Raw genomic sequence first — 26,212 nt, 5'->3', positions numbered from 1 at the left:
TTGAGAAGTTTTTCTTCTTTTGTTTTTAATAAACACACGCACATGTCCACCTACTAGTAGCACACATTGGCACACACTTAGATGAGCACACACTGCCAGCACTGCCCCACTCCTAGCCACCCTCAGACTTGGTTTCCCCATTTGATTACTCACTCGGTGAGGGTGAGGAGAATGGTGTCCAGCAGAGGGCACTCCAAGTGTAACCTCCAGGCCAAGGTGCTGGAGAAAGGCAAAAGGCCAAGGAAATTTCAGTGGAAAAAAATAGAGGAAAAAATTCCAGGTTAATGAAAACCAGACTGAAAAAATAAAACTGCTGATTTGTCTCCTGGGTTACAGAAAAAGTGTTTCCAGGAAACGCTTGGTGAAGGCTAGGCAAGGCTGGCAAAGGGCTGGCAGGAAGAATTTGGGGAAGCCCAACTTACTCTGATGCCCTAGAAGGGAGAGACGAAGGCAATGATATGTACGTCGGAGCATGTGTGTGCACACACTTTGGGGCATGAAAGGTTATGTAAGTTTGTGTGTGCCGTGTCTGAACATGTGTTTGTGTGAAACTGTGGGTACAATCCCACAAGTTATTTATTGAAAATTTTCTATGTTCTGCTGAGAAAATAATCAAATAAAAAGCATCTTTAAACTCATGTGGCTTAGCAAACCAGCAGGCAGTCTCAGTGTGGGTGTCTGGGAGGCACCTTGAGAGCATTGACCAGCACTGGCTTTGTAGTCAGATAACCTGTATTCTAATCCAGCCACCCACTAGCTTGTATGACCTTGGCAATTTCCTTGACATTCACTCCTCTTAGATGAGAAATGTAAGTATGTATTAAGGCCTATCCTGGGAAATAGCCTGCATGTGTCAATTTTCAGTGTGTTATGGTCGGAGGCTACAAATCCACCCAAGCTGACACAAGAGGTTACCACAAGGCAAGATTTAATGCAGGACAGCAAAAAGAAGTGGGGAAGGAGAAGGGGCTGATCAATCAGGGCCAAAGAACAGACTCGGGGGCCGAACTGCAACCCCAAATGCCAGCTGAAGCAAGTATTTAAGCATAAAAATCACAGACACTTGTTGCCAAATTATAGCTACAGTTTTTACCGACTCCCTTGTATGTTCCATCCCTGTCAGCCATTTGTTCTTTCTGCTGTAAGCAACAGCCATAATGTGTCTAGAGAACTAAAGATGCATAAGGACTATTTCTTTTTTTATTATTTAATTTTATTTTTTATTTTACATATCGATCCCAGTTCCCTCTCCCTCCCTTTTTTCCTCTCCCCCCCCCCCATATGCACCCCGACTATTTCTATGGTTTAAGGAGGAAGTAGATCAGCTACCGGAAAGTTCCCAGCTCCCCTAGGGTTTGGGAACCTGTACTCTACCTCACCCTGCAGGTAAAATGGCATCTGATGCCAAGGTGCTTTTGCCTGCTCCTTTGGTGATGGCTCCTATCATGTAAATACATCTGGGTACACACAGAGAATGAGCACACTATGGGTGAGTGGAATGTTCATACCTTCACTCACGACATGTTTATGTGATGCCAGGCTACAACAGGAGGTCTCACACAGAAAGGAAGTGTGGAGAATCTTATATGGTTGGAAGGGGTTTTGTTGTTATTGTTGTTTGTTTTGTTTTGGCTTTTGTTCATGGTGTATTTTTAAAATCAAGATTATTTCACAGAAAAACTACAGACTTTCAATTTCCTTTGGAGCATACTGCAGATATTAGCATATGTGTGCTTGCCTGCTTCTTAATAGATGTGTCCTTCCCAGGGTCACTCTCGATGCTGACTGGTTTCCAATGCAGTCCTTGGAAGGGATCCAAGGCAGCTCAGGAGTGCTTGTGAGCAGACATATTCTCTGGAAAGGAGGAGGACAGGATCAGGATCCAGCCTTCCCATGAGCTCTGGTCTCAACAGAGGCCAGAGAGCATCTGCTGCCAGACACTAGTTACAGAAAGTAGTAACTGAGAACCAAGGGACTCTGTTGGTAAAATGCTTGCCATGGTAACATGAGGTCCTGAGTTTGGATCCCCAGAACCAACATTAAGGGCTAGGCCCAAAAGCAGGCATCTCTAATGCTGCCACCTGGGAATGTGGACAAGTGGATCTCTGGAGTGTGCTGACCACATAGCCAAATCCATGAACTTTTGATTCAGTGAGAGATCTCCTCCAAAATAAATGAGGCAGAGAGTAATTATGGCCTCATCAAACAGCAGCCTCAGGCCTCCACAGGCTCTCATGTGTTCCCATACATATACATGCACATATGCCCATATGGATGCAAACAAGTATGTACTTGTGCACATACAAGTATGTACACACAAAATATTGCAAGTCTGAAATAGGGTAGATGATGATCTCCCCAAAAAATATTTAGACCTCTTTTAAAAATTAATCTGTTACGTACATTTTGGAAGCCCACGAATAAGAAATACAGGAATTATGTTTTGCTAGTGTCCCTGGGTCCTCTTAGAATGACAAATTCATCCCTGTCAATAAATATTAACTGAGCCCCACTGCGTGCAAGAGATGGGCTGAGGGGTGTACAGAGATCTTCAGAGACACACCCATCCTGCCCTTTGTTCCTCAGGAAACTATGTTGAAGAGATAAGGGTCACCATCTGAGTAGGAATGAATGCAACACAAAAGCATAGGGTATTTCGGAGACATTCTGGGGGAAAAGGCAACGGACCGGACCGTGCAGGCTGGGTTTTCTCTCTGGGCTCCTGTTTCCCCTGTGTAATGTAAGGTAAGGAAGTCAGGAAGTCAGAGCAAGCAGCAGCCCCACTTTCACAACCTGATTGGCCCGTGGTTTCAGATTCTTTGAAGCACAAAGGCCAGGCCATTGCCCTGATTCTTAGCCTGCAGCCTGCTCCCAAGTCTTTGCTGGGAATTCATCTGGCTTGAGCCCTGAAAGGAATCCATCAGAGAGAGGTTTGCATGAGCTTCCCTTCAGATTTAAAAAAAAAAAAAAAAAAAAGTGTAAGTCTGTAGCATTTTCTTACCATGTCCTGGTACCTCTGCAAGTGCAACATGAAGATCAAACCCCTAAGCCTCCCTGGCCACCGGGTTTGAATAATGAAGGGTGTGTTGAGAAACTTCTCCCACTCTTTAGGGGGGCACACAGCACAAGGACAGGAGAGCTTTCCCCCACCCTGCAGGGAGAGTAGAAGCAGCTGACTTGATTTCTGAGAAACAGCCCTCCTGACACTGGTGGGATTCCTGGTGGATGCCCCCCAGCTGCAAGCCCACCTGTGGGGATTTTATTCTGCGGGGTTATTAGAGGCTGGGAGACCGGCCTTTAGTGGCAGCCTGTATAAAGGAAGAGGAAGGAGACTCTCTCCCCCTCCCCCTCCCCCTCTCTCCCCTCCCCCTCCCCCTCTCTCCCCTCCCCCTCCCCCTCTCTCCCCTCCCCCTCCCCCTCCCTCCCCCTCCCCTCTCCCTCCCCCTCCCCCTCCCCCCCCCCCCTCTCTCCCCTCCCCCTCCCCCTCCCTCCCCCTCCCCCTCTCTCCCCTCCCCCTCCCCCTCTCCCCCTCTCCTCTTGCTCACCTCTCTCACTCCTCACTCTCCCCTCTCTCTATCTCCCCTCTCTCTCTCCCTTCTCCCCCCATCTCTCTCTCATCTCTCCCCTTTCACTCTCCCCCCTTTCTCTTCTCTTTCACCTGGCCTTCTCCCCTTCTCTCCTCTCTCCCCCCTCCTCTCTCCTTCCTTTCTCTCCCCTCTCTCTAATGCCTCTCATGGCCTCCTCTCTCCCCTCTCTCTTCTCTCCTCTCTCTTCTCCCCCCTTCCTCTCTCTCCTTCTGGCAAGTCCATTCTGTCACTTAATTAGAGCCTACTTTAGGATTCTGGTGTATATGAAGACAGACTGAGACACACAACCTGTGGATTTAACAACCACTGGATCTTGGACTTTCCAGTGACAGCCATTATTGTACTAGCTGGGCCACAGCCTGTAAGCCATTTTAATAAATTCCCTTTCTCTCTGTATAGGTTCATTCTATCTGTTCCGTTCCTCTAGATCAGTGGTCCTCGACATTCCTAAAGCTTCAACCCTTTAATGCAGTTCCTCATGTAGTGTTGACCCCCAACCATAAAATTATTTTTATTGCTACTTCATAATGGTAATTTTTTGCTATCATTATTAAGTGTAGTGTAACATCTGTGTTTTCTGATGGTCTCAGGCGACCCTTGAGAAGGGTCATTTGCTCCCCCCCCCAGTGGAGTCAAAGCCCACTGGTTGAGAACCCTGCTATACAGAACCCTGGTTAATAACCCTGTTTTCTTTCCCCAGGACCATTGGGCTGCATCGATCTTCTACTGGATGCCAAATTCTGCACTAGCCAGTGTCCAGGAAAGAGAACCTGCAGTTAGTGTGGGCCAGTAATTGGGAGGCCCCTGCTCCCTTTCCACCCGTGGGAGAGAGCCTTGAGTTCCACAGACTCAGAACAAAGCACATGGGTGGCCAGAGAAAGCAAAGAAAAGTGGATTAGGTTACAGCCTTCCCCATTGTGGGCATCTCAGGGCTGTCTCTATCTGGCAAGCTCTTCCCCTGGAACTCGCCATCTGCTCCTGAGATTCAATGGCCTTTCTATGACATCCACTTTGCCTTCAGAGTGCCCAGTTAGCAGCCATCTGGGAAACTGCAGGGAGCCAGTACTTAGAAGCAGAGAACTTGGAGGTGCTTGGGCATTGTTAAACTCCGAGTCTGGCTCTGTACAAGGTAGGGAGAGTCACCAGACACAGACTCTGCCTTTAACAAACCCAGACCTCTTTTTTTTTTTTTTTTTTTTTTTTTTTTTTTACTAGTACATTGCCTCTAACTTTACAATACCCAAAGGGCAACGTCGAAGACAAACTTAATGTTTTCTCATAATGATTACATCATCCTGAAGTAAAACATTTATTTACTTTTGTCTGTGCATGTGTGTGCACACACAAACACATATGCATACAGGCACACACTCTACAATGGCAAACATGAAGATCAGATGACATCCTGTTCAGACTGGTTCTCATTTTCCACCATGTAGTTCCCAGGCATTAAACTCAGTTTGTCAGGCTTGGTGGCAAGCCGTCACCCATGGAGCTGGCTCACTGGCCTGGAAGTAAACATTTTACAAGCTGTCTTATTAGTTTCACTGAGGGAAGAAGGGTGCACAGGTGTCAAGCCTGAGTGAATGGGAAACACCTCTGGTTACTTCTGTAGCAACTCAATCATGTACTCTAGGATACATGTGAAGGTGCATTTGTCCGGGAGTGGAGGGGGGTAGTGGGGGTGGCTGGGGCAGCAGAGGCAGGCCAGCCACACAGGATCCCTTCCACATCTGACCTGAGAAGGTCCAATTCCATGCACTATTTTCAGATTGTGTTTCAGTGTGGGGGGGGGGCTAGAGTCAGGATCAAGGTGGGGACAAAGGGAGCAGTCACAGACAGGCTCCTGGCCACCTGTCCTGCTTAAAGTCTCTCTCCTCCCATTTGCTTTGTGTATTTGGGCTCCCTTAGAGTGTGTATGGAAACAAGATCTTGCACAAAGTTTGAAAAATCCAGTGTGTTTTGTGATTTCTAAGGTGAACCAACTTTTTCTTTTAGGCCAACCAGTTCCCAAATCATGGCACAGAGACTTATTATTAGTTTTGAACACTCGGCCTAGCTTAGGCATGTTTCTGGCTAGTGCCTGCCCTTTGCCTTGGGTTATTATCCTTCTTACTTCTGTATATCTTTCTTTCACTGCTCCTCTGTGTCTGCCTGGCTGGCGTCTGCCTGGCTTCTTGCCCCGGGCATCTCCTCTTTCTCCTCCTCCTTCTGTCACTCTGCTGAGCCTAGAATTCTCCTCCTGTTTATTCTCTCTGCTTGGCAGTCCTGCCTAGCTTTTTTCCTGCCTAGCTATTGGCTGTTCAGCTTTTTATTAGATCAATCAGGTGCCTTATGCAGGCAAGGTGAAACATGCAACACATCTTTTTGTAATTAAACAAATGTATCAGAAACAAATGTAACACACCTTTACACAGTTAAATTAATATTCTGCAGCATAAATAAGCGTAACATATCTTTGCCTAATTAAAATAATATTCTACAATATTAAGGTCATCTTCTGCCTTAAAAAAATAATTCTAGCTGGCCAGTGGTGGCACATGCCTTTAATCCCAGCACTTGGAAGGCAGAGGCAGGAAGATCTATGTGAGTTCAGGGCTAACCTGGTCTACAGAGTGAGTTCCAGGACAGCCAGGGCCACACAGGGTCATAAGAAACAAAAACAAGCACATTCTATACACTAGAATTGGAAAGATAGTTCAGCCAGTAAAGTGCTCACCATACATACTTGAGTACCTAAGTCCCCTGAGCCATGTCAAAAACACTCAGCCTGGTGCTGTGCACTTGCATTTCAGAGCTGGAGTAGGAGAGAAGGCAGATCCTGGAGCTTGCTCACAGCCAGCCTAGCTTAATCTTCCAGCCCAGGTCCCACTGAGAGACCCTGTCTCTATAAAACAAAATGGACAACTCCTGGGGGATGAAACCCAAAGCTGACCTCTGACCTCCACCCACACATGCACCTACACACATCGTATACAAAGAACAATTACATCTACGTTGCAACTTAAGCGTTCATTTCACAGCCACTGTGTGACTGAGAAATATAAAACAAAACAGAAGACCCCTTAATTGCCAGCTCACTGTGGAGTGACTGTACAGCCCTAATCAGCTAGGACCTATTCAGTTTTCAACAGTTTCCCACTCTGCACTCTAGGATTAGGCCATAAATGTCACTCTAACAGGCCAGACACTTGGAAGCAGTTCTAGCATATTCATCTGTGTCTTATTCTCTTCAGTGCACAGTGACTCACACCCTGTTAGTTACCCAGAATCCCCCTTGCTGTTCAGGCCTGAACTGCTTTGCTGGTGCCACCAACTATATAAAGACTGTGGAGCCAGTCCCCTTCGACTGCTGGGGAACGGAGACGTCTGAACCCTTTGTTGTCGGTGCCTCTGAGATCCAAAGGAACAGGTGTGGGTGAGAAGGAAAGGCGTGAAGAAACACATAACCACTGCTTCACTATATAATCACGGATAACCTGGAACTTCTGATCCCCTTCACCCATCTTCAGGGTGCTAGGGTTACAGCTGTGGCCCCCATGCCCAGTTTCCCATGGAGCTGGGGAGTTGCCTACTAAGCCAACACCCTAACAGCTAAGCCACACCTTCAGCCTGAGCCTGCTTCCTGGGCACTCATCACAGGCCCAGCCATAGACCACCAGATCCCAGACCTTGTCCAGGGAGATGAATCCTCTTTTGAAATTTCTTGGAAGGATAAAGCAAGTGCCCTGGGTAGAGGTGGGTAGTCTCCAAAAGGTTTATTTCCTTTCTGAAACAGAAGCATCTCCAGGTTTGGCTTTCAGTTTCTGCTCCCTGACTATTCCCTGGGCACTTAGTGGTCCTCCGGTGGTGCCCCCTCTATTTCAAGAGCCCCCAAAATTAAGCCTGGTGACTACAGATGAGTTTTTGGTACTTTCCAAAATTAAACTATTTCCCTTGGTAAATTTCCAGCAAGTGAACTCACTGATCTGAAAACAGGATGTGGCACACGAAGTGTGAGGTCAGGACGCCTGCTCTTTTCTCTTTACCCTGGGGCAGAGAGGAAGAGGGTGGGACAGAGGTGGGACTAGAGAATGGCTCTTACAGGGTCCAGGGCCTTGAGAAATGTCACTTCATCATGTGCACTCACAGAATCCTTGACCTTTAGAATTGAAAGGCCCTAGTGAGGCTGAGTGGCATATGCCAGTGAAGCCCAGGCCTAGGCCAGAGGGTCGCCAATTCTAAACCACCCTGAACCATAGGTAAAGACCCTGTCCAAAAAAAAACAAAACAAAACCAAAAGGAGAAGAATGGAAAACCTCAGAGACCACGTCTAACCATGCTTACACAGATCACAGAGATTGTGTTTTGGGAGGCAAAAGTCTTCATTTCGCCAGCCAGCCAGATGCCCAGCCTAGTGCTGCAGTACCACCTGACTCCTAGAAACCCAAAGCCAGAGTGGGCCTACTGTGGGGGAAGACAAACACACCTCCATGTCCAAAACAAAACCCAGCAGCCTGTGCCTGTAATATATTTGCACCAGGGACGCTAAGGCAGGAGGATGGCTTAAAGTTTGGAGTCAGCAGGGCTATACAGCAAGTCCTTGTCTCAAATAAATACATAATAAATAAATGAATGAACAAGTCGATCCAGTTAGACGTCAAGTAAAGTTTTAAGCAGCTCGAACCAAATTAACCAGATGGAGACTAACTAGCCATCAGAACCCGGGCTATCAGACATTTGAGTGCAGAAGGCACCCCTGTGAGATTGCTGGCTCGAAAAAAATACAAGTTGAGTTTTTTGTTTGTTTGGTTTGGTTTTACCTTTTAAACTAAACTTGAATCCTGACATTGTTGGGTCCCAGAGGTGTGCAAAATAATAGGGAATAGACCGTCAAAGTCTAGGAACCAGGAACCAGAAACAAAAAAGCTTCCAGCGCACTGGTCAGAGTTTGCACTTCTGACACTGAGACCACGGAAGCAGGTTTTGAGCTTCTTCTTATAGTAAAATCATGTGCCAGGTGTGGGTCAAAGAGCTTTTACAACCTTGAGGTCAGGCTTAAAGTCATGGTTCAGACTTGGTGCTTTTCCGCTGGAGTTCAAGGATGTGTGTGTGCCCCTGCATGTGTTGTACTGAGTACCTCATCAGTGCAATCACTGCAGGACTGATTCAGCTAGCACCCGAGACCCCAACAAATACAGTCTGGGTCTCAGTTTCCACATGAGAGGAGCTCTCATCCCGCCCCAGTCCAGCCTCAGAAACCAGCCCAGCCCAGCCCCACCTGCTCACCCAGACACTGCTTCCCTCAGCTTCTGCTGACTAGCCGAGTTCTCAGCACAGAGGACGCTCTCGCTCCCGCCCTCCGGGTGAGAGAGAAGGTGGAGGCGTGCAGGTTGGTAGCTCAACACCCACAGATGCCCAAATGCGAGCATCTGAACCAGACACAAGATGCGCTGCAAAATCTGACAGTGTCCTAGGCCCCTTGCCCTTCCCGAGCGATGCCCTGGTCCGGTTACTGTCACCCAAGCTCTGCTCTGAACTCTGGTCTCATCCTGACATGGATGTGGCAGGTCAACAGTTACCTGTCAGAAGAGGGTCGAGAGGGCAGGGCGCCACAGGCAGGCACCTGACAGTATGCCCAGGCTATGGGCGGTAGGTGAACCATGGGATCCTAATCTGGACCCTATCACTGAGATGTTCCAGGGGAAGTGGGTATGGCCCAGGTGCGCTTCCAATGACCAGGAGTCTGGCATACGGCTACTCGGAGCATGGATATTCCCTATTCTGGGAGCAGTGGAGATGGGGCCAAAGTGGGTGGAGGTGGGAAAGAGACCCATGAAGAACCACCGTGGTGCAAGGTCAACTCTGAAGAGCCTGAGTGAGAGAAGGAAGGTGCTGGCATGAAAGGGCCCTGTGGCCACTTCTGATAGGACAGGACAGAAACTAAGGCAGGCCCAGAGCATTTGACAGGGTGTGAGCCTGTAACAGGACTGAGTAGGTCCCCTGGAATTTCAGCAGCTGTGTGGACAGTCCTCTGAAAATTTCACTGCGGAGTGAAGAGAGAGTAGATATGGAAAACGAATTTGGGATAAGGGCCAAGCTCATTTAAAGTGCAGATCTGTCCTTCCTGGCTCACTAGCGATGGGGTCTTTAAGCAAGGCACTCAACTTACCTGTGCCCTGGGTCCCTCTGCTATAAAGTAGGGGGCCTCAAAGATTGAAAGGAAATGCTGATGAGATGTTTGTAAAAGTACTTAAAACAAGGCTGGAAATGTGGCTCAGTAGGCAAGAACTTGTGCCAGGCCTTGGATTTGATCCCAGTACAAAGAAAAACAAACTACTTAACACATAACATTAAACAGTGGTGCCTGTTATCTTACTCTACAGCCAGCCCTATAGAGGTCTGCTGATGCTGGTGGGAAGTCGCTGGTAGATGGGGACTCAGTGAAGGGGGAGGGAGCAAGACAAGAGAAAAGTAGCCAGAAGCTAGATAGATGGAGCAACAAGCTGGGCGCCTACCTTGTGTCACAACAGGAGAAAAGGGGGACATGTGGAGGTAAAGGGTTGTGGCTCGGGCTGAGCCAGTAAGCAAATGCCTTTCCGAGAGTGGGGAAATAGGCTCAAGGCCATTAGCTGAGCAGGCTGGGCAGGGCTCAGTTGAGAACAGAAGCCTAGTGCCAATGGCCACTAGATGTTCTGGTATCATCCTGAGGGTGGTGGACAGTTGAGTTTATCTAGAGCAGTAGTTTTCAACCTGTGGGTCATGACCCCTTTGGGGGTGGAATATCAGATATATCCTGCACATCAAATATCCACGTTATGATTCATAACAGTACCAAAATTACAGTTATGAAAATAATGTTATGGTTGAGGGTCACCACAATATAAGGAACTGTAGTAAAGGGTTGCAGCATTAGGAAGGGTGAGAGCCACTGATCACAGAATATAAGCTTCCCTCCCCACCTGGGAGGCTCAAGGAAGTTGAAAGATGCAAAAACACCATGTGAGTGTAATTTGACATTTTAAACTCCTTTCCTTGCTGTAAGGAACAATAATAAGGGCACAGTGGTTACCTGAGGAAAGTATCAAAAGTTTTTGGAGCATGTCATACTTTCACCTACTTGATGGTTAGCTATAATTGTCGCTTGACATGGCCTGGGAAGAGGTCGTGAGAGGCTGTCTACACTGGGTTGGCCTGTGGGCATGCAGTGGGAGACTGTGAGTGCCACCATTCCCTATGCGGGGACCCTGAACTGTATAAGGGTGGAGAAACTAGCTGCATACCAGCAAAAGCACAGCATCGGGAAGTTAGTTGGCTTTGGTCCCTGACTGTGGATGTGATTTGACCAGCTGTTTCAGGTCTTGCCTCAACCCTCCCCCCACCCCCCACTAATGATGGACTTTAACCTGGAATTGTAAGCCAAATAAATATCCCCTCATGATGCTTTTTGCCAGGATGTTTTATCACAGCAAGAGTATTGAAACTAGAACACCCATCATCTCATTTGACCATCTTGGCAATTGTGTAAAATACACGTTTTTATCTCCCATTTTACGGAAACAGAGCTGACTGTGTGGTGAGTTGGCACAGTGGTGCATGCTGGCACTTAGTGGCACAGGCCTTTAATCCCAACACTCTGGAGGCAGAGGCAAGCATATCTCCGTGAGTTTAAGGCCAACCTGGTCTACAGAGTGAGTTCTAAGCCAGCCAGGGCTGCATAGTGAGACCCTGTCTCAAAATAAATACACATTAAAAAGACCTCATGGTGGATCTAGGATCCCATTTCAGACTTGTCTGAGATCAGGGCCTGAGGTTTAAAAGCAACATGTACATCTACAAATTCTATGGCAGTAGTGTTGGGCAGAAAGGTATATGGAGGCCATCTTTTTCATTTGGCAGTCTGAGACAAGCTAGATGCTCTGAGATTTACCACACTGCCTTATTCTTACCTTGTCCATGGTGGAACAGCACATAACCTGGTTCCACTCCCACTGCTCAAGCTCAGGCTGTGTGTCTTTGAGCCTCCTGCCTTGCTGTAGCCCTGTACAGGGCTACAGAAGGATTGTAAGGATCAGAGGTAAACCTCTGCCAGCACACAATGGCTGACCAGAGCTCTGTGTTTCCATGCTCACCTTTCATGCATACATGGGTCTATAGTCTGCTTGGTGGCTGAGAGCAAATCCCCACGAGCCTGGGCTTCTTCAGTGCTTTGTTCTCAACAGGGACGTGGGGACCTCTGACCAGATGCACAACCACTATGACTGCCTGAGTAGGGCTTAGGAAGAGGGCATGGCAGCATCTGTGACCCCAAGGTCTTGGACTTCAAGGGAGGGGCAGGCCTGTCCTTTTGTCACCATCCTGACTGATGCACAATGTACAGGCAGGTTGGGGCCATCAGAAGCCTTCCTGCTGCCTCTGGTTGCCTCAGTCATAAGCTCTAGAGACTACTTGTTGCAGTTGATTTTTTCAAGACAGAGTAACTGAGACAGTGTAGGAAAGTGGCATTTATCCAAGGCCACCCAGTCACCCTGGAGGTCCCAGAACTTGAACTTTGGACCTGCTTTCAGGACCCTTGGGTTTCCATCAGAAAGCTAAGCCCTCACTGTCACCACCCACTGTTACAGAGAATTCTAAGTGGCTCAGACGTGGGGAGGGGGCAAGACGAGTGGCCAACCGTGGCCTCTCCACCAAGGTGCTCTGGGGAGGAGATAGAGGAAGCCAACAGCAGCCTGTGGTTCTCAGGCAGGGGAACCGTGACTCTGAAGAACCGAAGCATTGCTCTCTTCCTATGACTGTCTCTTGCTTTTTCTCACTTTGAAAAATGTCTGGACACTCCTAAAAGTTTTCAGTCTCTGTCCAGGGGCTTTTTCTAACCACAAAGGGTAATTCCTACCCCATCCCTGCTGTGACTCAGCTGTGACGTCTACTGCACAGCCAGAGAGGAGATAAAGTCACAGAAAGGACACCTCTCTCTACAGACTCCACAAGGCTGGCCCTCTGCTCTACTTGACAGACCTTCTCTGGCCACCTGAAACTTCAAGATGGCCTCCAGCTCAGCCAGCGGCCCCCGCCCAGCCCCTGATGAAAATGAGTTTCCATTTGGTTGCCCCCCTGCTGCCTGCCAGGACCCAACAGAGCCCAGGGCTCTCTGCTGCTCCGCCTGTCTCTCTGAGAAGCTGAGGTGAGGGGCCAAAGGGCCAAGGGCCAATGGGAAGCATTGCTAGGGAGGGCCCTTTAAGGGGAGGGGGGCTGGAGAGACAGCTGGCTGTTAGCAGGGCAACTTCACTTCTCTGAGCCTCTCTCTATTTCCACTCTTTTCTCCCAGACACTACCTCCTGGCTGGGGGCTGATGGATCCGTCTGTCCATCATTACTGAGGTAGAACTTTAAGCACCACTCAGCCACTTCCTGCTGTGTAGCCTGGTTTGACACTCAGGTGTCTCAAAGCCCCAACTTCTTGCCCTAGAGCTGCCTTCTGCCTCACAGACTTGTTACAAGGCTCCATCAGAAATATTTCCCAAACTTCTTACAATAGTGAACGTAGCCCCCTTGGCAAATACCAAACTATGATAAAAATGCTATTTCATTTGATTAAACTGGTTGATGGGTCAAAGAAGCAGTAGGGTGTGTATTTACACTTGAAGCACAGCCATCTGAGAGACACTCCATCAATAGCAGCGGTAACACCCCACCTAAGCCATTGCTGTGCACAAGGACTCCGTCCCTGTGTCCTCAGATAGCTCACTCTGCAGACAAAACTGCAGAGCCCCCAGAGACAGGCCTCCTGTCTACTGTGAGTTTCCTGGTAACGACACTCATAAACGGCCTTTGGACCACGCGCATGACCTTTTCTTTGGGACCTGGTAGCTTGAGACTGTGGGGAAACTGAATCGGTCAAATGAGAAGTTCAAATTCTGTGACTAAGCGGTAGGCTGCAAGAACAGGGTGGGAGGTTGTAGCAGTGTGGCTGGATGCCACAAATGACCAGGCTTCCCAGCCAGCTGATGCTCTGAGCTCATGCGCCCCGCCCCCAAACCTGGCAGAGGAGGGAGCAAAAGCTGACTTCATACATGGTACTGAGAACAGATGGGAGTTCCATGCCCATAATCCCTTGCCTAGACCCTCGAGATTAGAAGTATTGGGGTTCAGAATTTCTGCAAGTCAGTGCATGGTATAATTCTTCCAGTGGAGACTCTGTAGCCAGGCACGTGGATGGGCATTTCTACAGTGAGACATCCATAACCACACTACGTGGGTGAGGGAAGGCCCAGTAGGACCAGGCAGGCAGGGCTGCAGAAGCAACTCACTCCTAGCTACAGGAGGCAGTGGAGGCTTTGACAATGGGTCGCCAGGGCCACAGAATTACTGCTGGAGGCAAGGTCTGGGCTTTGATGTCTGTCAGGAAGGTGTCAAGTGACAGAAGACAGGTGCCAGCAAGGTGTGGTACCTTCCTTATTTGAGAATCTTGTTCATGTTTCCTCAGAGATGGTGAGGATCGGATCTGTTCCACGTGCAGAGCAGACACCCTCCAACCTGTGAGCCCAGGAAGCCTTCTGACTCAGGAGAAGGTACGTTAGCATAGACAGGGAAGATGATCTGGCCATCTCTGGGGACTGACGAGACAGATGGCCCAGTCTATGAGGACCTGAGTTTGGTCACTGGAACCCATGTAATAAATGCTGTATGTGATGACACCTGCAATGCCAGTGCTGAAGAGGAAACACATGGACTTCTGGGACTCACTGGCCAGCTAGCCTATCCCACACAGTGAGTCCCTAGCTAGCCAGAGACCTTGTCTCCAAAAGAGGGGGGAGAATGGTGGGTGGCAGGCATCTGAGAAACTACACCTGAGGTTGTCCTTTGGCCTCCACAAAGAGCAGGAAGGGGGGAAGGGGAGGGAGGGAGAGAGAGACTTGTCCAGGTATAGACAAAGTGGGCAGTTGCCCATGTGGCCTCTGATGTGCAGGTGTATCTCTGCTTTGTCTTTAGGCTACAGTGAATTCACTTCCCAGCAAGGCAGAGACATACAGGTGTTCACAGTGATGGCAGCACATTGCCCTAAGCCACCTGGCAGCCTCTAGTCCATTTAGAATTGAAACCACCTTCTAGACTAGGGGTCCACAAACTGGAACCCGTTTTTAAGTGATGGAAGAAATTGTATTTGGGAACTTATAAAGACTCTGTAACTGCAAACTCTATGTCCATAAATAAAGTGTTGCTACTATCTAGCCACCGTCATCCTCACATATCTGTGGCTGATTTCTCCCTACAGTGGTAGAGTTGAGCATGCTAAACAGAAATTTTAAGGTCCCAAAATATACTCTCCAGCCCCTTACTTGAGAAATTCAGTCAGTGCCTGATACAGAGAGAGGCCAGTTTTAGCTGACATCTTGTGTGAACCAAGCTGTGTGTCCAGGAGTAAGAGACGCCTTTGGAAGTTTGGAAGGGGCCAGAGAGACATGCTTATGCAACAGCCTTCACATCTGGTCCATCCCTCCCCACCAAGATGAAAGGTTCAGAGGGTACCTGTGTAGCCCAGAGGTTTCCAGCTCTCACTCATGATGAAATGATAAAACTATAGAAATGTATTTAGTGTTACAAGCTACATTGTCTCCATTTAAAGAGTCGATCTTTATTCTGAGACTGTTTCCTCCTTTATGTCTTTGTGAAATGGCATGAAGGTAAATAAGAATTTGGGGCAAACCTTTTACCAGCTATAGAACAAGGACAGCATCTTTATATGAATCTCACAATTAAGATCCCAAACAAAAGCAAAAGTTTAAACATGTCGGAGTCACTGTGTAAAAACCTGACCTCTTGGAAAACTGTGAGGAAAACATACTGGAATCTCTGCTTGGTCACCCTCTCTGTCCCCAACGTGAGACAAATGAAGCTGCTTTCAGTCAAAGCTCCCTTCAGCAGTGAAGAGTGGCCCATGGATCCAGACCTTTGTGTGTAGACATGGGTTTATGTCCCTCACTCCCGCATGGCTGGAGGCAAGCCTGTTTCCACAATGTTTCTCCCTTGGTAAAATGAAGATGCTAAGTTGTTACTAGAAGGCTCTTCCCAGGATCTATGACATCTGAGTCACAGGTCAACAGCTGCCAAGGTACCCCTCCCTCTCTCCCTCCTTCCCTCCCTCCAGTCCAGATGCAGAAGGTGCTTCACACCTGCCCCTCCTTTGCACCAGTCCCTGTCATTCAGAAAATGTAGGGACTTCCTGCCCTGCCCAGAGCTGATTGAAGAGCTTTCCCTTCCACCTTTCAGCAGCCTCCCCTTCCCATGAGCCCTTAGAGAATAATCATGAGGATCAAGTTAATTTCTGTGGAAGAATTGCTGTGCCTCATTGTCTGGCTGTCTCTGGACCAGCTTCCACATGGGAGCAGACAGACACCTTACTGTGGCCTCTGTGCCTCACATGTGCAGCACAGGAAATGAGCTTTGTGCTTTCCAAGCCTTGTTTTGTTCTTTTCTCTTAGCAAAATTAAAACATGCCACTTATATAAATGTTAGGTAACATGGGACAGATATACTTTAATGTCACTTAATCTAGCATCTTTAGGGTTTTTTCATCTTTATCAAGATAAAACCCAATACAAACAGAAGGCTTGGGTGGAAGAAAATGCCTGAAGCCGAGTAAGTGACATGTATAGTAGTAAGGCCTTTATTTCTAGCTTTAAGTGGCGTGTATAGCAAGGCCTTCGTGTTTGGCTTTGAGAAAAATGTTTCAGCAAAGCCTTTGCTATGTTTGGGTTAATCAGTCAAGGCTGAGAAACTGTTTTGAGACAGTTTTAAACCTTGAAGACTTGTTTCTCTGGAGAGTCTGCACTTGGTGATATGTGAGAGTTTGCAGCTGCACCAATCCTGATCCTAAAATGCTCCTGGCAGACCTGGAGTTGTTACTTTTGATTATGGCTGCCATGATCAAAAGGGACTGGGATTTGTGTGGGTTGTCTGCCCTCACAGGCAGCAAAAGCAAGATGGCTTTGATAGTTGGCACCTTTCCCAACCCCTATTAACCTTGTATATGTTTGAATAGAGTAAGTAGAGTGAGCCAGCTGGGTGTCAGTCCTTGTCACGAGGGCTGAACCCCTCTTCTCCTTCAGAAGATGAAGATGGCATCTTTGAGGGTTTTTCTCTCTCTACTGTGGTACCTATGACCCAACATCAAACAATATTATCCCATTTTTTTTTCTCCTGTCCCAGCTTCGAGGGATTTCAAGGGCTCAGCAAGAGCACAGGTTGAAATTTGCTGCCTTAATACAAACAAAATAAGGGGCTCAATGGCTAAGCACATTGCCTGCATAGGCCACCAGATAGTTACACAGGGACTTCTCTGATCATGCCCCTGATGGGGACTTTAGGGGACTTTTAACCTAAGGAAAGTGACTAAGCCAGGCCTTTGCATGTGGCAACTCCAAACTTTTTGTCTGCATGTCTGAGGACACCTAGAAGACAAAATCTGAGCACGGAGGCCAAGCTGGAGAGCAACTGAGTTCAGCCCAAGATGCCCATCCCACAAACTCTCCCCCTGCCAATGGCTATCGGTCTGTCTTCCCCTGAGTCTACAATAGCTTACCATCTCCTCGTGTAGGGCCCCCAAGCATCAGCTACATGGCAAGCAAATATTAGAAGATCAATGATAACACAGAGAGGCCATCTTGCCTGGAACTACCTTCCTGCACAATCGATAGTACGGTAAAAGAAAACCAGGGGCTGGGGGCTGGAGAAGATCCGGGCAGATAAGAGTTCCTGCTGTGTAAGCATGAGGACCCATGTTCAAATCCCCAGAACCCCTGTTAGGGGGAGCTGGGCTTGGTCACGCATACTTGTAACACCAGCCATGTGAAGAGTGGAGACAGAAGGGTCAAAAAAAAGTTCTCATAAAATCAATCTATCATTTACATGTAGAAAAAAATGTGCTCATTTTAAGTGTACAATTTGATAAAGTCCTGGTTAATGTACAAAATCAGATGACTCCCCACTGCCAAAATGGCAAATTCTCCTGTCCCACAACAAACTGGTCATTCCTGGCACATGCAGCCCAGTCCATACTGATAACAGGCATTGTGTCGATTGCCTGTCAGTATCATCTTGCCTCCCCTAAACTTGCTTCAGAAGGACATCCTGGAGTCCATATCACCAACTGAGCTACATTCCCAGCCCTATGGAAGTATTTTACAAAAAGCCAAGCTCTACTTACTTAAGTCAGTTGCTTATAACTTATAACCAACCTACAGATATCCCACGTATTCTACTCCCAGGAATTTATTCAACAGAAACAGAAAGTTATGTCTACACAGAGATGTGTATGCCCACAAGGCCCAGGGTTCAGGCCCCTGTATCTCATAAACCAAGATTTGTGACACATGATTACCCAGCACTTAGGAAATGGAGGCAGGAAGATCAGAAGTTTAAGACTGGCTAGGTATAATGGTATGTGACGTTAGTCCCAACACTTGGGAGACAATACATTTTAACATCTGACTTCTTTCATTTAACATAATGGCTTCAAGGTCTCTCCATGTTAGAGTGGATGTTAGTATTAATTCCATTTGATGACCGAGTAGATAGAGTTCTGTAGGAGGAAGATACTATTCGTGATCCATTCACCCTGACTATCCCCAGATGTTTTCCAGATTAGGGTTGTTGAGAATTGAGCTGCTGTGTGTTTCAGGGAGTGGAATACTTGGGTTATCTGTAGATCTATTATAAGTTATAAGAAAGTAGTAGGGTTGGCTTTTTGCAAAATATTCCCATAGGGCTAGGAATGTAGCCCAGTTGGCAGAATGCTTATGTGGCATACAAAGCGTGGACTCCCCTGTATCTCAGAAACCAAGATTTGTGACACATGGTTATACTCAGCACTCAGGAAATGGAGGCAGGAGGATCAGACGCTCAAGGCTGGCTGGGTGTGATGGTGCACGCCTTTAGTCCTTGCACTTGGGAGACAGAGGCAAGAAGATTTCTGTGAGTTTGGGGGCTAGCCTCTTCTACATAGTAAGTTCCAGGCAGCCATAGCTACATAATTAACTAAATTACTACTGTAAGTTTTCCAAGGTATCTATACTATTTTACTTGTGTAGCCCTATGTCTTTGCTTGGCCTTGTCACTCTATCCCAGCTACTCTGACAATGGGGAGCATTGTTTTTCATTGCAGTCGCAGGTACACTCTGCCTTCATAGAGCTCTTTTTGTGAAGTATCTTTTCAGCATCTGAAGCTAAAGAGTGAGGGCTACTTCTAGAGCTGTGTGGACTCTACCCTGACAGAAAAGTGTTGTTCCAGATGATAGCAGGGCTCTGGTCCTCTTTCTGTAGAACAATTACAGAAGGGCAGAGACTCCAAAGGTGGAACAGTCAGCCAGGAAGAAGGAACAGAGTGAACCAGTCCTGTCCCTGGCCAGTTTTGGCCTTGTTGGCTCCTGTCACTGTGAGGGAGCCCTTGGGGTGGTCCTGGGAGTGCCCCCCAGCATTCAGTGACATAATTATCATTTCCAGGTTCACCCTGACGTACCTGAGGCTGGAGTCATGTGTCCCTTTGCAGGTGTTGGCTGTTCCTTTAAGGTAAATGACTGCATGCCAAATCTGTCCATGGTCCCAGACACCACCACCACCCCTCTCTCCCTCTCCATACCCTCCCAAAACACCAAGCTACTCCTCTAGTGTCTCCTATGCTAATGAGTTACCAAGCAACAAATCCAACTATTTAGTCATTGTTGTACTATAGGAAATTCTTCTTAAAGCCTCCCCTAAACCCTTGTAGCATCATTCAAGTGCCTGTCCCCCACATCCCTCTCCATGGTCCTGAATTGTCATTATGCTCAAGGGCAGGGCAGGAGGGTCACACTAGAGACTAGGACATACTAGCTGCGTGGGGGTGTCTACGGACTGTCTTCCTGCACATGGCTCCACTCCCTGTCCTTCCCCATACAGACAGCCACTTCCCCTTTGCTGGGGTAATGGTCTGGCTCTGCTTGGTGGCCTTTGACGCCGTGCCTCCTTGCTGGTCCCCAGGGTCTCCTTCCACTTCACTGTTCACTAGTGACTCTCACTCTCTCATCAGGGGAGCCCACAATCCATGCAGGAGCATGAGGCCACCTCCCAGGCTTCTCATCTTTACCTGCTGCTGGGGCGCCTAAAAGAGTGGAAATCCATGCCAGGCTCCAACCTGGGATCCACGCCCATAGCACTGGAGCAGAACCTGTCAGAGTTGCAGCTTCAGGCAGCTGTGGAAGTTACTGGAGACCTAGAGGTAGACTGCTACCGGGCACCTTGCTGTGAGAGCCAGGATGAACAGACCCTATGGCACCTCCTGAAAGAGAAGCAGTTGGCTCAGCTAGAGGAGAAGCTGTGTGTGTTTGAGAACATCGTTGCTGTCCTCAACAAGGAGGTAGAGGCATCCCACCTGGCACTGGCCGCCTCCATCCACCAGAGCCAGCTAGACCGAGAGCACATCCTGAGCTTGGAGCAAAGGGTGAGTGAGACGGGTGTGTGTACTCTCTCGGCGTCAGTTCAGGGAGCGCCTATGCCTTCCAGCCTTCTACCCAATCATCCTGCTCAGAGCAGTTGCCCCAATCCTAGCCCTTCTCCTGTGTCCCAGGACCTCCTAGGAAGACCCTGAATCAAAGGTTGGGGGGAAGCCAATACCATGCTATCCAGTGCTTCAGGCCTTCTGTTTAGAATTGGCCCAGAACTCTCCCTCCACAGGCTCCCTCCACTCATGTCATTGTTGGGCGGTTTCCTTGTTACAAAGTTCATGCTTCCATAAAGTTGTGTTTTCCCTGTATTGGTCCTAACTGTGGCCTGTAGGGCCCTCAGAGCAACTGCTTTCTTGTCCCCACAGCTGCTCTCCAGAGCACTCGGTGCTCACACCCTAGCAAACTATCCCTTCAGTGCCCTCTCTGCTCTTGAGAGCATGGAGGGCCATTACACTGTCTATGTTCTACAAGAGCCCACATGCAGAGTGTGGTCCCAGACTGACGAGCCCATAGTTCTGAGTCTACTGCCTCTATTCCAGAGATTACACTTTTCCTAAGGCAGCCAGTCACCAGGCTCCTGGCACTTCTTAAAAACAGCAACATTCTTTCCCCGCCTCCCACTTAGCTGGGCTGCCTTTAGTATCATCCCTACCACACCGGGCCAATTAGGTCTGAGCCAGTCACCTTCTCTCACACAGCTCAAGTTTATTCTTTCAGATTTCTTTGGGGAAACCTACTAGCAGGGCAGGGCAGGCACTGTGCTCAAAAAGCCAGGTGGATCCTCGGTTTATACCATGTACAGCCTCGCCCCAGTAGCAAGGATTCCCATCTCACCATCAGACTTCTGGCTCCGCTCTGACAGCTGGACACTATGCAAGGTGTGGGCATAGAAGAGACAGGAGCCTGCCATAGGGAGACAGCCCCGACAGGAGGAGCCTAACCAGCAAGGACAATGACTGGAGGCTTTACAGGAAGGGATGTGTGAGCTGGGCTCCTACCAAATGACTAGGAGTTGGCCAGGGAAGCAAGAAAAGAAAGGGACTCCAAGCATGGGACAGGCACAGGACTGGGTAACGCTTGCTCAGGAAAGTCTCTGAGGTGATGCATCCCTATGCCCCACTATCGCCACCAGTCTCCCAGTTGGGTGCTGGTACCCCTGGCTGACCAGCCTTCCCTGCAGGTGGTGGAGCTGCAGCAGACCCTGGCTCAAAAAGATCAGGTCCTCGGCAAGCTTGAGCAGAGCCTGCGACTCATGGAGGAGGCCTCCTTTGATGGCACCTTCCTGTGGAAGATCACCAATGTCACCAGACGGTGTCATGAGTCAGTGTGTGGCAGAACTGTCAGCCTCTTCTCTCCAGGTAACTCCTTGTGGGCACAGAGACTGATAGGAGAGACAGGTCCCAGGAGGCCTGGGAGACAAGAAGCCAGAACAGCTATGCTGAGTCAGGCTGGGGCCCCTGACAGTGATGAGGGACACACAGGCTGTACTCTCTGAACCATAGCTCTTACCAATGCAGCTGTTATCCTGTGTCCTTCCTGGATGTCAACCACACTCAGCAAACAGGTGCAGATGGTGGCACTCTCCAGCCTTCGACCTGCAGTAAGAGGCAGAGGACTGAGTCAGGCCAGTCCCCAGGGAGCCATGTGCATGTGGGAAGACCATGGGCATCAGTGAATTGGGTGGTTCTTCCTAGTTTCTGGGTCCCTTGTTGAGACTTAAGAGAGTAGTGACTTGGTAGCTATTGTTATTGGTTAACTGGTAACAAAATGCTCCTCTGTGTGTGTGTGTGTGTGTGTGTGTGTGTGTGTGTGTGTACATATAATATTTACATGCAGCTCTGGGTCTGTTCAAGGCACACCATCTGCCAGGTCCAGGCTATTCCTGGATGTGACATCTGAGAGCCTTGCCAAGAGCTTGTCCTCACAGCCTCATTTTATAGGCAAATAAACTGAAGCCAAGGAGGAGGGGTCCCAAGCAGGGGGACTGCTTAGAGCTAGGCACAGAGCTCTGCCCAAGGATGTACCATCAGGGAGAGAGCCACATAAGCCCCCATGCTTGATCATCGGGGATGACTTGCCTCTTGGGGCCATTCCCAAGGGTTGATAGCAAAACCAAAAAGTGTCCTTTTCACACCAGCCTACAGGGAGGACCCAACCTTTGGGCAGCAGAGAAAATCAATGCCAAGATCTAGAAAGCCTGGGCCTTAACCCTAATTCTGCCCCAGCACATGAAACAATGCCCATCTATCTCCCCTTCCTGGGTTCAGTCTCTAGTTACTTTGAGGGTTGGTTAAAATGGTAGATGCCATGTGTAACTGTGAGACAAGCAGCATGGCATTTAGGGAAGTGCTAAAACTGCAGATGTCAGATCAACCCACTGCCAGGCCAGAACCATCGAGTGGGAGACTTCACTGTGATCTGGGGACTGGCCCCTCAGCTAGGGAACCTCCAAGAACATGGTCTTCCTTGACACTCTCCTGGAGAAGAGAGCTGGGCTCCAAACCCCTGCTGTCCTCATCCTCCCCTCCCGCCTGCTGCACCCCATCTCCTCATCTGCAAAGCCCAGCACTGGCCTATTGCTCTGTGCTCACACTGGCTTTGCCTTTCAGCTTTCTACACAGCCAAGTATGGTTATAAGTTGTGTCTGCGGTTGTACCTGAATGGGGATGGCTCAGGCAAGAAGACCCACCTGTCCCTGTTCATCGTGATCATGAGAGGAGAGTATGATGCTCTCCTGCCCTGGCCGTTCCGGAACAAGGTATGGGCCCAGGAGAAGATGGGTTTAGGGAGGACATGGTAACCTGGGTCCTAGTGCTGGCTTTAGCGACGAACCTGAGACCTGTGAGGCCATAGTCTCCTGTGCTTGCTGTAATCATTTTTCTTGTATAAAAGGAAGCCAAGTGCAAATGCATTGGCCAAAGCTTCCAACCCTCTGAGTGGGATCTAGTGTCTGGTACAGAACACTCTGCGGGGAGAGGGTTTAAAGCCATCCCCAGGAATTCTAGTGCCAGCAAGTTAATGAATGGCTTCAGTAATGAGAAGCAGTGTGTTTCCTGGGGTACATTCAAGGGCTTGTGCCAGGGCACAGCTTGTGTCATGCTTAGGTGATCCACTTCTCAGGGAGGTACATGATCTAGGTAACCACAAGCTCGGTGGAAGTCCCAAGGCTTGGACAGAAGCCCCATCCCCGTCTGCTGTTGCTTCTCTGCCTGGCAGCAGGAGGTCCCAGCAGAAGTTGACACCATGTAGGTGCCCAAAAGCTGCATTCTTGTCTGTGTACCCTAGTCTCAGCAGCCAGTTTAACTATAGCTTCAGAACCCCCACTGCCGTGAGCCTAGGAAGATGGCTTAAATGGTGAGTCCAATTCCCCAAACCCACACAAAATCAGATGTGGGGACCTGCCACCCCAGAACTAGGAAGGAGAAGCTGTGAGGACCCTTGGGGCTTGCTATCCTTAACCAATGGTCTCTACGTCTGAATAAAATAATAATAATTAATCATAATAATAATGTGAGGAGCAATTGAAGAAGACACCTGATGGTGACCTCTGATTTGTGCGCACACACACACACACACACACACACACACACACACACACACACACTTCCCACTCAGTGGGACAATGAAGGACAAACTCCGAACTTTCCATGGTACTAGATGTTTCTTCCACCACCTGGGCCTCTCCCTAGTACAGATGTGAAGTCCCCTCCTCTTCATGTGGAACTGGGTACCTCTAGGCATGAGCCCTCTGACCCCAGACACTAGGCTTCCATGGGAACCAATGTTATCCCCTGAGGCCTGACCTTCCACCTGCCCCTACCCTGCAGGTCACCTTTATGCTACTTGACCAGAACAACCGTGAGCACGCCATTGATGCCTTCAGGCCTGACCTGAGCTCAGCCTCCTTCCAGCGGCCACAGAGCGAGACCAACGTGGCCAGCGGCTGCCCACTCTTCTTCCCCCTCAGCAAGCTGCAGTCACCCAAGCACGCCTACGTAAAAGACGACACAATGTTCCTCAAGTGCATTGTGGACACCAGTGCTTAGGGATAGGAAGTGTCTCCTGAGGGGAACCAACTCAAACTGGGGGATTTAGCTAGATGGGCCTCCAGGCCCTTCCCTTGGAACCCACAGTCCAAGACAAGGATGGGCTGCCGCTGGCATGACCAGAGTGCCATGGCAGCTTGGCTGTGGCTGCTGCGAGAGTAGGAGGACTGGAGCTGTGCCTGCAGAGACAGAGTAGAGAAGAAAAAAGTGCTTTCTTCACACAAACTATACCACACCAGAGACCGTCAGACCAGCAGGCTGGCACACCAGCAGGCCGGCAGGTCCTGAGTATTGAGACCAACTTAAGACTGGCCTGAGGCACAGATGTTGAGCCAAGGCTGTGGGTCCTAAAGCAGAGGTGCACTCCCGCTTGGAAGGTCTCTCTCTGTAGGTCAGTGGAAACTGGAAACATGTCCAGTCTCTCTGTTCAGACTCAGAACTAAGAATTCAGGGCAGAAGGGTCAGACGCTTCCTAGGCTGAGTTTCTATGTTAATAGATAATTCCCGAATCTGTACCAGGAAGGGCTTGTGGGTTGGATTTGAAGACCTTTGAAGTTTTTACAGATGAAACGAACAACAACAAAGGTCTTGAATTCCAAGCTTTCCTGTCCTTGGTGAGGCTATAGCCGCAGAGGATTCTGGAGAAATACCCAGGATCCTCACATCCCTTCCAGATCCCCACTCACCTAAACCTAGTAGCCCAATTTCCCAACAGACAGGAGCACACTCAGGCCAAGTAAAGATCTTGCCATGCCGACTGGGAGCTGGTGTCCAGCACACAGCACCTTTGTGACTGCTTACAGAGAGCCCAGCAAAGGGTGACTGCTACACTGCTAGGGACCACTGTTTCTCCATCCATGCATCTTCCTTCCTTCCCTCCCTCTCTTCTTCCCGTCCCCCACCCCTCTCAGTCTCAGGCAGCCCAGACTGGTTTCAGACTCACTCTAGAGTCAAGGATGATGTTGAATTCCTGATTTCCTTGCCTATAGCTCCCAAGTGCTGGAATACCTACCGGTGTGTGTCCCCTCCCTGGTTCTATGAGGTGCTAAGGACCAGGGCTTCCTGCACAATGGACAGGCGCTCTGCTCAGCTACATCCCCACACCTTTAATGGTGCACTTCTGATGGGAAGAGATGTCCTCACACAGTGTGAGAGGCACCATGCTTCCAGCAAAGCATTATGGGCAGCTGTGTGTCATCTATGTCTAGACCCTCTGGGGGAAATAGTGAGCTATGAAACCCACTCTCCTGGATCTCCTAGTTCGCTGAGAGACCAGACTGATAGTGGAGCATTAGCACTAGAAGTAGAATGATGGGAAAAGACATAGACTCCATTGGACAAATCAGGGAGGGCTTCACAGAAGTGAGCCTTGAGCCAGCCTGAAATGCTTTAAGGTGGAGAAGATCTGGGTGTGCAGGAGAGAACAGACTTGGAGTGATAGAACGTGTCTTGGCTCCAGGCAGGGGCTGAGTGACCAAAGGCTGGAGAAGTCAGAAAAGCTGGACCAGCCAAAACATGGACAGGCCAGCTGGCCAGAACACAGACGAGGTGAAAAGCTGAGCTGCTGAGCACCTGCAGGGCCTTTGGCCTGCTCACAGAGGATGAGACAATGGTTTAAGCAGATCATTCATCTCGCAGAGATGCCCTGCGATTATCTCTTCCGGGTGATTCAGGGGTCAGGGAGCTGCTGGCAAATCCTGTTTCGCTGGATCCTCACGACCCCCACTGAGGTGAACAGGCTTGTACCTATTTACAGACAGGGATGCTAAGGCTGGAGCAACCATAACAGGGAAGCTGGCATTGCAAGCCCCATCTTTGGTGTTCAGTTCCCCTCCCTTGCACCAGGTGTCCCTCCAGTGACCTTGGAGACAGGTCCTTCACCGAGCATGAGGGCCAACTCTACAGGACAATGCCAGCCGCACAGGAAGCAAGAGTTGTCTCTGACAATATTTGCTCAGAGGCCACATTGTCATGTTCACAGGCGACCTGCAGAGAATGATGGGAAGTGGGAACACCTGTGATTTGTGCCTTTAACCTGGAGGTTCTATGTAGACGAGAAACACTCATAGAAAAACTATAAAAGTAGTGGCTGGGCAGAAAGAAAAGTTACCATGATCCCAGAA

At 49.0% G+C, this 26,212-nt stretch overlaps 1 protein-coding gene across 1 annotated transcript; it reads left to right on the top strand.

Annotated features, from left to right (window-relative positions):
* Window positions 1-12,285: 12,285 nt before the first annotated feature.
* On the top strand, window positions 12,286-26,006 carry Traf1 (TNF receptor associated factor 1). The gene is made up of 7 exons (XM_051185280.1): window positions 12,286-12,747; window positions 14,049-14,133; window positions 19,064-19,129; window positions 19,629-20,039; window positions 21,224-21,401; window positions 22,653-22,801; window positions 23,871-26,006. Exons 1-7 carry the CDS (start codon window positions 12,608-12,610, stop codon window positions 24,087-24,089), a joined length of 1,248 nt encoding a protein of 415 aa, XP_051041237.1. The 5' UTR covers window positions 12,286-12,607; the 3' UTR covers window positions 24,090-26,006.
* Window positions 26,007-26,212: the final 206 nt, after the last annotated feature.

The sequence above is a fragment of the Phodopus roborovskii genome, unplaced genomic scaffold (genome assembly GCF_943737965.1).
Source record: "Phodopus roborovskii unplaced genomic scaffold, PHOROB, whole genome shotgun sequence".
In the NCBI taxonomy this organism is placed as follows: domain Eukaryota; kingdom Metazoa; phylum Chordata; class Mammalia; order Rodentia; family Cricetidae; genus Phodopus; species Phodopus roborovskii.
Note: the sequence above shows the minus strand (reverse complement) of the source record. Positions and strands in the feature narration are given on the sequence as shown.